Source organism: Octodon degus, unplaced genomic scaffold (genome assembly GCF_000260255.1).
Source record: "Octodon degus isolate 3935 unplaced genomic scaffold, OctDeg1.0 scaffold00026, whole genome shotgun sequence".
NCBI lineage: Eukaryota > Metazoa > Chordata > Mammalia > Rodentia > Octodontidae > Octodon > Octodon degus.
Window position 1 is genome coordinate 8,374,929 of NW_004524602.1, and position 11,996 is coordinate 8,386,924.

General features: G+C 40.1%; 1 protein-coding gene across 2 annotated transcripts in view; it reads right to left on the reverse strand.

The window, feature by feature from the left end:
* Nucleotides 1-11,996, reverse strand: part of Pias1 (protein inhibitor of activated STAT 1) — a 156,203-nt gene that overhangs the window by 32,916 nt on the left and 111,291 nt on the right. For both annotated transcript variants that reach the window (XM_004628786.3, XM_023712690.1), the window contains exon 7: nt 5,952-6,057. In XM_004628786.3, coding sequence (XP_004628843.1) covers nt 5,952-6,057 — 106 coding nt within the window. The remainder of the gene's footprint in view (nt 1-5,951; nt 6,058-11,996) is intronic.

Sequence of the window (11,996 nt, forward strand, 5' to 3'; positions counted from 1 at the left end):
CAGTGGTCTTAAGCACCTACTTAGAACAAGCTTAACTAAAGCACAGGGACTGTGGTTCAATCCCCCAGCACCACATGCCAGCCAGCCCCCCCCCCACCCGGTGGGCTGAGCTGGCCACACACATATATATATATACACACACACACACACACACACACACATAAAATTAACCCAAGCAAGTAGTGAAAGTTAATAAATATGGTAAGTACTCTGGGAATTAAAGCTTTCTTATGTTACCAAATCTGCAATGATAACAGTATTTTATTATACAACTTCTAATGAAGTGAGAGGTAGTCATGATAAAAACTAATCTTATTTTTAATCTTTCTTGTTATAAACTACCAGAGTCAGTCACATGAAGCTGTATTTAAATTTAAATAAAATAATTTTAAGGAAAATTTAAAATTCAGCTCTTCAGTTGCACTAGCCACATTTCAAGGACTTAATAGCCATATGTTCCTGGTGACTACCATATGGAACAGCGCAGATATAGAACATTTCCATCATCACAGACAGTTCATTAGATAGTGCTATTCTAGGATTGTTACTGTTCTAAAATCTTATCCTTCCCTAAATAAGAGTATTTTTAGTTCTGTCTTTTAGAATTTTAAGGCTGGAAACAACCAAACATATTAAGTTCAATATTCTAGGCAAGGAAACAGATATCCAGACATGGTTTTCATTCTACACCTCCTTTTATCAATTAAAATTAGGATAAAACTGAGGATCCACTATATGCATAGCATCATGCTAGGCAACAGAGGCTCAACAAGGACAAAGATCAAATTCCTGGCCAAAAGAAGCTCGTAGTCTAGACTTCTAGTGATAACATCTCTTAACTTGCTTTGATGGAAGGTGTTTATGAAGCTAACTGAAAATCAGCTCTTCTACTCAGGAGGCAGATCTTTCCTGGAAAAAGTAAACCATGAGGAATTAACTAATGTTAGGCAAAAGAGATAGCTGGGAAGGTTTGGAGGACAGAGAGTGATACTACAGTTCTTCTTTTTTGAAGAAAAGAAACAACTATGTACTTTTGGGATGCAAAAAGTATGAGAAGAATGAAAACTAATCTTGCTGAAGTAATAGCAGGTGGCACATCAGGGAAAGCGAAATGTCAGGCTGACGGAGTTGGAGCTCTTTCATTCTAGTGGTGGGAGAGCCAAGAAACAGAGGGACTGGTGAGACCAGACATAAACACATCAAGGCCTGTTGCTAGAGGGGAGACATATGGAGAGTCAAGAAAGGACAGACAGACACACACACAGAGACAGAGATATTACTTATGAATACATTTTTAAAAGAAAGCAGGACACAGGGCTTAAACAAAGACAATGATGGAAAACTGATTTGAGGAATATTAAAGTTTCAGTTTGATAGGACTTAGTGAGTTCAGTTTCAAATATTTCAATTTGAGGAACGAGTGAAAGTAAGGCAGTTAGTCATATAAATCTGAAATTCATGGTAAAGACCTGAGAAAAAGATGTATTACTTGAAGGTCGTTCCTAGTTGAAACAGCATGAATAGATGTGATGGCCTATAGAGAAAGTATATACGAAAGTGGGCCAAACATGGAGTTGTAGGGAACATCAACATTTAGGGGCTGGGGAGATAGTTTGGTGGTCTAGGCGCCTACCTAGTACGCACAAGGACCTGGGTTCAATCCCAGTACCTCATGTAATGCCAGCCCAGCCTCTATACCAAACAAATAAGTAAAAGATTTTTTTTAATTAAAAAAAAAGTGGTCAGAGGAGAAAAGAAAACTTCAAGGAAAAAGTGGTCAGCAATAAAGGCAGCAGAAACATCTATTACAAAAAAACAAAAGAATAATATTTGGCAATTAGACTGTCATTTATGACAACTCAAGTACAACTTCAGTGAAAGTGTGGGGGTTAAAAGACCATAAAAAAAGCCAGGTGTGTGGCACATGCCTGTAATCCCAGCACACTGAAGGCTGAGGCAGGAGGATCACTATGAGTTCAAGACCAGCCTGGGGAAAAAAAAAAAAAAAAAAACCAGCCTGGGCTACAAAGTGAGCTCATGGCCAGCCTGAACTGCATAGTGAGACCCTACCTCCCCCAAACCAGGAAAAAAAAAAAAAAAAAAAAAAAAAAAAAAAAATATATATATATATATATATATATATATAGAGAGAGAGAGAGAGAGAGAGAGAGAGAGAGAGAGAGCACACCACAAGGCACATGTACTCTACTCTTAGAAGAACAGGGGGCTCCAGCTACAGAGGAGCTTCTTTTCTTATTTTTATTAGATTGAAAGAGACATTTTTTTGAGGGGTGGGTCTTTTTGAGACAGGGTCTTACTTGGAAGTTCAGGCTGGGCTTGAGCTCACTTTGTAGCCCAGGCTGGTCTCAAACTTTTTTTTTTTTTTTTTTTTGGCGGAGCCGGGGATTGAACTCAGGCCCTTGAGCTTGCCAGGCAAGTGATTATTCAACTGAGCTATCTCCCCGGCCCCCTGGTCTCAAACTTTTGACAATCCTCCTGCCTCAGCCTCCCAAGTGCTATGATTATAGGAGTGCGCCACCACGCCTGGCTCCAGATGAATGAGACTTTATAGAAGGGGTGTCAAGAAGAGCCAGGAGAGAAGGAGGGACTGGAAACACAGGGCAAGGCACAGATAAGTGAAGACATCAGTTCTCTGCAGACCATCTCTGAGTACTTCCTCCTACATGCCTAGTCATTATCTTAAAATATCACAAGTGTGAGGAGTACAGTGTGACCTCTTTTTTGCACCTTATCTTTCTAGAAGCTTTCCATGTCAGTAAACAGCACTAATATTACCTGGTGCTAATGGAGTGAAGAACTCATCTCTGTCCCTGGCCCCTCCTTTTCCTTCACTCCCCAGATAACATCAATACAATGTCTACCTTTTAATGCTTCTCAAATCTTTCAACTTCTATGTCATTCACATGCTTGAAAATCCTTTACGGGTGGCTACAAATTGGCTCAGTTATAAAACAAGTACCTGGTATGTACAATGCCCTGAGATGTTTGAGCCCCAGCACTGTACCCCCTTTGTCTGTGAGGAAATCCTTTCATGGCTTTAGATCCTTTACATAAATCTACACCTGGCTGTCTCTCTGGCTGTCTCCCTCTTCGGCTCCTGCCCCTCTGGATCCCTGCACTCCTCCGATCCTTACACCGCTGCCTGATCATCATGGCAGCTGAGAGGATGACGCTTCCCTGATGCATAGAGCACACTGTCTCTTCTCCAAGGCACATGTCACAACTGTAACTCATCAGCAACTTACACGAGTATTTAACGTCTGTCTTTCCCATTACACTCACACTTCTGGGAGACATACACAGAGTTCCGTCTTCTGTTTAATGCCATAGTCTGTTGGTGGAATACAGTAGACTCAAAGTATATCATCAATGAGAAGAATCAATGAGTAAAGGATTAACTCTGAGCAGGAAAAAGCACATCTACTCCTGACACTGCCAGGAATAAAGTGAAGATGTGCATCAATGCTGGTGAGGTAAAAGTAGTCACGGTGGTACCAGGAGTAATGAAGCAAAGGCAGGCGCAAAAGTTCACCTTTTTTCCTCTTTCTTTCCCTTTTTTTGGAGACAGGATTTGCTAGGTACTCCAGGCTGGCCTCAAAGTCATGGCAATCCTCTTGCCCCTGCCTCCACCCCGGGCACAATTCACCTCATATTACTGTTTTTGTTACACTGACAGTGTGCTTCGTGAGGGAAAACAGCACCCAAGAAGAGACATTCAAAAATGTCGGAAATACCTGATAATATTTTCTTTTCTCGTTATTTAAAACAATATTTTAATTGCATAATTGTTGGAAAACTTTTTTGGTGGGGGGCTTTTTGAGACAGGGTCTTACTCTGCAGCGTAGGCTGGACTTGAGCTCACTTTGTAGCCCAGGCTGGTCTCAAACTCACAATGATCCTCCTGCCTCAGTCTCCCGAGTGCTGGGATTACAGGCATGCGTCACCACGCCCAGCACAACTTGGTTCTTTTTTTTTTTTTTTTCTTTAAAGATAACATGAAGCTAAATAACATGCAGCTGATTACAATAAATTCCTTACTGGTGGGATCCAAATTAATGTTTCATTGGTACTCCCTGGCCAATCAGGTAAGATATAAATTACCACAAAAATCTCACTCTATGGGCAATTACTGTCTACATCTAGCAGTGTATCAGTGTGGAAAATAAATAGCTTTGAATTCAGCAGGTTTTGGTACTTCATAGCAGACAACAGCGGTTTGTTCTTGGAGAAAATACAATTCCAGACTCATCTTCCCACTGTCTTTCCAGGTACAAGTGGCAGGGAGTCTAAAGCCTGTGCACACAGCTTTGTCTTGTTAAATACAACAGCTCTGCCTGAGTTCTTACCACTCTCCTTCCACATAGGCTTGTGCAATTCCACACTGCTTTCTCATTAGCTGAGATTCTACCTCCTCCATACTGTGAGGCAGGCGTGAAGAAGTCACTAGAATGACCAGGAACACCTTTGAGACTTCCTCTTCTGCCTTTCCTTCAAGGCAGATATCTATCCTCTCTACTTTCTGGGTCACCCGCTATCTACTCAGCTCACTAAACTGTGTTCCCAACCCTGGTCCAAAACAGTTCCAACACTCTAGCGCTCCACCTGCCAATGAATGCTCTGCTTTGACCCAGAGGGATCTTTTTGTTTTGAGACCGGTTTCACTATGTTGCAAAGGCTGTTCTTGAACTTCTGAGCTCCAGTAATGTGGAGCCATAGGCATGCACTACCATGCCTGGCTTCTCTCATTTTTAAGAGTGCCCTATTAACATGGACAAATCCTTCAATGAGCAATTGAAGACATTTTCTTATTCAGAGCAGTGGAATCTTTTACTCTGGCAGGTCAGAGGCTAGAAGTCCTAGTTTAGAGAAAAGGATAAAAGCCATGATATAAAAATGAGAGGACAGCTGGCCTCACTAGCTATGTCTGTCTGTCTGTCTGTCTGTCTGTCTGTCTTTCTTTCTTTCTTTCTTTCTTTCTTTCTTTCTTTCTTTCTTTCTTATAGCTAGGTCTTTCCACCACAATGTTTCTAACTGCTAACTTGATAGCAGGCCTCTTTGTTCAGCTCACATCAGGATCCTTAAAGGACTGCTATCGAACCCTGCCTGTAAAAATGTTGCTCCTCCATAAGCACTGAGCCCTACCCCTAAATTCATCTATGAAGAAGTTATGTCACAAAGAAGAAAAAGAAGAAAGAACTTAGTTCACCCCTTGGAAAGGCCCGGCCCCCAAATTTGAGGCCAGTAAGTGAGTTCACTTGTAGACCTTACCTTTAAAATTCAACACATCAAAACAACCAGCTAGTAACTCATGCCTGTGAACCTTCCACAACACTGTAGAAGTCGCACGTGACAACAAAGCTCTAGGTACGGGTGAGGAAAGACATTTGGGACAGAGGCTTTTCCAAGGCCACATAATTGCCTAATAGCAGAACCACTTCCTTATCACTTCTACTGTCCTGTTGTTTTCACTTTGGCCATGCAGACATATACAATTGTATATTTTCCTGGACCTAAAATAATCTTCAAATCTAAAATAATTTTCTTGAGATTGATGTCAAGATTTCCAGGCCACCTCCTAAAATTCCTTAAACAATTATTTTATGAAGTTGCAATAAAATACATTTATGTGTTAAATAAGTGATTTTACAGAAGTTAATTATAAGATCAGTATAGATTATAAAATATAGTTCAGGACAAAGGCATTAAAACTACTTTTAGTAGTTATAAGTACTCCATAACAGGCTCTAATTTTAAAAAATTAAATAAATAAAATGAACGCTAAAACTTCTGGTGTTCACTCCCCAGTTCCACAAAAATAAATAAATAAATAAATAAATAAATAAATAAAACTTCTGGTGTTGAGAAAACACTATTCTACCCTAAAACAAAACAGTTAAGGTGCATAAACCAAGTAAGTTTATTATACGTACTTAAAGCTCTAGAATGATCCGGGTTCCTTATTCCCTTTGCTCGTAACCTCTGAAGAAGAACTGTTGAGGACAACTGTTTTACAAGATATACTGCCATGGAATAGGTCTGGAAAAAAAAAAAAAAAAAAAGATGTAGAAAATAAACAACATATGTAAGTAAGTAGTATATCTATTTCAATCCCACAGCAACAGGGAAAGAAAACGAACACTTCTTAAAACACCTACTGTGTGCCACACACTATCTTGGGCGTTTTCATGAACAGTAAGTAACTGAATCCTGATGAGAGCTACTAGGGTGGTCATGAACCTATTTTTAGAGGTGAGAAAACTGAAATGTGGAGGAGTAACAAAATCTGCCCTAGTTTTACAGCTTCTCAGTGACAAGCTCAGAATTTAAACCCAGGCCTGCCATGCTTCTACTTTGCCTGACTACCTACAATTTAAGTTAATGCATTTAAGGTAAGACAAGAAAGAGTACTGTTAATAACTAAACCTAAACCAAGGTCATGAAGATGTCCAAGATACCTTAAATCACATACTGTACAGTAAATAGCAAATATGTTGAGAATATAGCTATTTAAATAATCTTAAGTAGGAATGGCTTTCTCAACTATACTTTTTAACCATTCTCTATGCCTTCTACTAGCGCTTTTTTTTTTTTTGGTGGAAGCTGGGATTGAACTCAGGTCCCTGTGCTTGCCAGGGAAGCGCTTATTCCACTGAGCCATCTCCTCGGCCCCATTCTACTAGCTCTTGAAGGACTATGTGGTCATGATCAAACAAGCAGATGAAATATTAAAGACAGCTTGTAAACAGAAGCTGCTGATTTGGCAAAAGAAAAGATCAATGAGTATCCACTTCCATCAGAGGGAATTCTCAGAGATAACAGCCACAGGAAAGAACCATGAAAACAGACACCAAGCTAGGGCTGGGTGAAGGACACATGCTTGGAAAAAAGAAAAGAGGGTGAAGACTTATGAAAGCTGGAACAGCAACCCAAGCAAAAAGATCATTTCTATTGGGTGCTGGGATGAAGAACACCACCAAGAAATCTGAAAAGAAGCAATAAAAAAAATAATCACTACCATTTTATAGCTACACACAGTGTTCAGAGCATTCTTAACATATACAGTACTGTCAACTTCATTTAAAGTTTGTAGAGGCCTAGGAGAGAGATATGATAGGATGTGGTATGAGAGAAAACATTAGGTACTGTTCTAGGTGAAGGGTTGATAAAGTTGCACAGGCCCAAAATGATTACATAATCTGTTCATGATCATGTACCTACTTAAACATAGCAGGAACCAGAAACCAAGAAGAAAGGGCAAGGATGCCAGGGCTTAATGATCAAGCCCAGTATAGTCCTCAATAATTCTTCTGTTCACAGAGCCTATTTGCTTGAACCTCCTAGCCTAGTCTGATAGCCATTCTAATTTTCTCTGGAAAATGTATTTTCTTGGAGACGAGAAAATATTCTACAGGTAATATTTTTATTTAAAGTCCAGAGATCTAGCCAGGTGTGGTGGTGCAGCCCTGTAATCCCAGGATTTGGGAGGCTGAGGCGGGAGGATCAATGCGAGTTTGAGACCAGCTTGAGCTGCAAAGTGAGCTCAAGGACTGGACTACACAGAAAGACCCTGTCTCAATAAAATATAAATAAATATAAAGTTCAGAAATCTACCCATGTTCACATGCTGTATATTTTGTGGGGGTAAAACATGAAGCATCAACAAGATAAATTTTTTTCACTGCTAAATTTCTCATTATATTAAGGAGAAACAACCTTAAAACATTCCTAAATTTTAGAGCAGAAAATGTATTAATCTAATATAGAACTGATAAACTTCTCTTAGGGGAAAAGAATGCTTTATTTACCATTACTACTTACTTGCTTAATGTTTCAAATATAACAGAAACTGAAGAAATGCTAACTAACACTGACTGTACTGACAGCTTGAATCTTTGGAACTTGGAATTACCCTAAGGCTTTATATAAATATTTAGGAAGAGATCAAGTAAAAACCACAACAACAAGTTCAGTGAAAAAGGTATGTTCACTATAGTTGAAACATGTAAACAAACAAAAAAGAAAACAACAGCTGCAAAAAGAACTCCAGGTATTAACAAATGCTACTTATGGAATTTTATATCATTGGATAGATTCAACAGCAAAAAATCTCCCAAACTTTATAATGGCACAGTGTGTCTTCTAAGTAGATATTATAATTTCCTGCTAACCCTTCAAAGTACTAACTCCAAGCTGATGAGATAGCTCAGGAGACTAAGCACCTTGCTCAGGCAAGTGCGCCAGCCCATCCCGGGGTGCACTGAGCCAGCCACAAGTCCAGGCATGGTGGCACATGCCTGTAATCTCAGCTCTGGAGAGGCTGAAAACAGGAGGATCACTTTAAGTCTGAGCTGCCTAGAAGACCCTGTACCAAATACACAAAGTACTAACTTCAACATATATTGTGTTACACTGTTGTTTTGGCCTACTGCTTTTCAAAAGCCTTCAAAATTACTGAGTGTGCAATATGCTTTCTCCATACTTAAAATATAATCTCATTTTGAACACTGTACAGCAGTATCTAAATAATTTCTTTTTCTTTTTTTCCCCATAATTTTATTGATAAACAAATAGCAATGAGAAAGTTGCAAATCAAATTGGTAGGACAGTTTCAATAATTAACACACTGCATACATTCTTCCTAGTGGTTAATTGCTGTACAAGATGCGGACTTGATATCTTATTTACAAACACCATTAGAACAAATCATTCTATTCATTAAGAGAATGTAACTATATCCAAACTACTCTGAATACACAGATACAATAGTCTGTATACCTTTTTTTTTTGTTAAGTTCTGTTATTTGAATATGATAGGTGTGTAAACTCAGCAAAATATTCTAAGAGTCCAAGAGCCCATAATAGTATTGGGTCTTCTGCTTGACTGGCAATGTCAGAAATTGTTGACCTGAGTCCCCCACAGCTCAACATAACTGCATGGCTTTACTTCTAGGAAAGCGGCTTTCTTTTCTTTTCTTTTTTTTAAAATTTTATTTATTTATTTATTTGTGTGTGTGTGTGTGTGTGTGTGTGTGTGTGTGTGTGGCCAGCTCAGCCCACCAGGGGGCGGGGCTGGCTGGCATGTGGTGCTGGGGGATTGAACCGCGGTCCCTGTGCTTTGCTAAGCTTGTTCTAAGTAGGTGCTTTAGACCACTGAGCCATCTCACCAGCCCTATTTATTTTCTTTGAAAAGACATATTCATAGTATTTCTTAAAAGCAACCAATCAAAATGACATGCAAAACAGATTCTACATGAACTATTCAGAGTACTTTTACAAGTTAATTAAAATAGTATTTTAGGGGCTGGGGAGATGGCTCAGTGGAATAAGTGCTTCTCTGGCAAGCTCAAGGACCGAGTTCAATCCCCAGTTCTGCAAAAAAAAAAAAAAAAAAAAAAAAAAAAAAAAAAAAGCTGGTAAACTGGGTCTCTGTTATTTGCTTTAAAAATAAAATAGTATTTTAAAATTAATCAGTTATCTTTTGAGTTTTGGAAAAAGCTAATTCTTTGAAAGACTAATTTTCTTTCAAAAGTTCGTTTATTTTCAAAAGGTTTCCAATTTGTAGCCCTCTCTGGTCTCTGCAGTTTGGGAGCTTTCTCTGGAAGACCTTCTCTTGTTCCTGCACACTGTCAATGGTTTCAAGCCTCTTTCATGTTTCTCTGGGAACACCACAGCCCTTCCTTGGTGGCTACAAACTTCATACACAGAAACAAAGCACTTTCTTTTTCTTTTTCTTCTCATCTTTTTTTTAAAAAAAATATAGTTGGTACAGGGTCTTACTATGCAGTTTGGATGGGAAGTGATCCTCCTGTATGCACAGCCTCCCCAGCGCTGGGATTTCAGGCATGTGCCACTATGCTTCGTCTCAGTGGCCAGCTCAGTAGATGATCCAGGTTTTCATTAGCTCAATTTATCTCTGAGTCTACGAACCCAAATACCTATTCTGGGTGTTTCCAAGGTAGCTCAAACTGAAAACTTCCAAACCAGCTCTCCAATGTGCCCCACTCCAAAGCAAAACAATAAAGTACACTTATTTCAGCTGTTTCTCAGAGTTTCCTCTATCTCAGTCGAGTATCACTCACTTTGTGCCCAAGCCAGAAGTCAAAAGGTCATCCATGTCACCTCCTTTCTCGTGTTCCCACTTCTAACCATCACCTAATCTGGCAGATCCTACTACCCTAGGCTGTGACACCATCTCACTCACTGATACTTCTGCATAGCTCACTCCCGGGAGGCCACTTCTGCACGATTCTGGCCTCTGTGCACACTATTTCCTACTCTGAAAGGTGAAGAAGGCCTCTACCTAAACAGAAAACGTTCACAACACTCCCAAGCCCTGCGTGGCTTAGCCTTACTTCTCCAGGCCAACCTCATCTAATGGGTGTGCATACTCACGCTCTCTCTCAAGCCCCTCCCCGTCCCCGCTTCTCTCTCTCTGAGACAAGGTCTCACTGTGTAGTTCAGGCTGGCCTTGAATTCACTTTATGGCCCAGGCTGGCTGTACCTGGCTCTTTCTCACTTGCTCTAGCTGAAATGGCTCTTTAGCTCGTTGGAGATAAGCAGGTTCACTCCCTGCTGTGCTGTCGTGCAGGCTGCTTCTTCTGTGCCTTTTAGCTAACCCACTCTGACCTTTCTCTCGGCTGCTGGCCCAGTCAGTGCTTCCACATAGATGCCCTCCCAGATGTCTCTTTAGTTCAGCATTCCCTAATACACTCAAGAAGCCAAGTGTGTGCTAGCGCACACCTGTAGTCCCAGCTTTTGGGAGGCTGAGGCAGGAGGATGAATTTGAAGCCAGCCTGGGCTACAAAGTGAGTTCCAGGCCAGCCTAAACTGCACAGCAAAACCCTGTCTAAAAAAAAAAAACAGCCATGAAAAAGCACTCTAGAATCACGATGTACTCTTGGTATAGTGCTCAGTAAGTTGTGTGTAACCACCAAGTGCCTACATCACAGGCCCCATGGGAAGAACTTTTTTCCTCCCTATAGTACTGTCCCAGTTTTCAGCATAGTACACTGCACATAGTAAACATTCAATAAATTTCAAATAGATCTGAGTTAATATTACCAGGCTATAATTATTTTAAAACTACAACTTAAAGAATAATTGCCCCAGAAAGAATTCAAGAAATACATCTAGGATATATAAGAATTAAATAGACAACAATTGTAGCTTCAGAATCATTTAAGCTAATGGTATTAGGACTAAAAAAATTTTTAGTCTCATAGAACATATAAAACTAAATAATGAACTTTGTAAAGGTAAAACATAGACCCTGGAAGTCTAGAAGTCTAGCACATCCATCAGGCTGGGCAGACAGCAGGCTGCACTAGACAAGCAGAGATTACAAGGGGGAAACTAGGGAAGACCCTGTTCGGAGATGACTTAAATCTTTTGCACAGTAAATAATCACATAAATAAAAACAAAAGGCTAGCAAACTAGAAAGAAACATTTGCAACATGTAATAAAAGGTTAATTCTCCTCCCTCTTAGCTTCCTTTTTTCCTTTTTCATTTTTTGGAAACAAGGTCTTGCCATGCTGCTGGCGAGGACTGCAGGTGTACACTACACACTGTGAAGGTTTGCGTCTAGATATTCCTGTAAAACTTCATAAGGTCATTGTGTTTTCGTCAGATCTGGCTGAATCCAGAGTGACTGATTCACACTGCAATGCTGGGATTAAGGGTGCTGGGATTAAGAGTGAGTGACTGCTCATCAGCTATCATCCTAATCCCTAATCCTGATAGGCTGTATATAAGGGACAGAAAGGTTTGTCTCTGCTGGGCATGATGGTACATGCCTGCAATCTCAGCACTCAAATGGCTGAGGCAAGAGGATTACTATGAGTTCAAATCCAGCCTGAACTACACAGGGAGACCCTGTCTCAAGGAAACAAACAAACAAACAGGCTTATACCTCTCCCTTGCTTTTGCTCTCTTCCACCACCATGAAATGTTTTTTGTCTGGGACGCCCCTCTGCT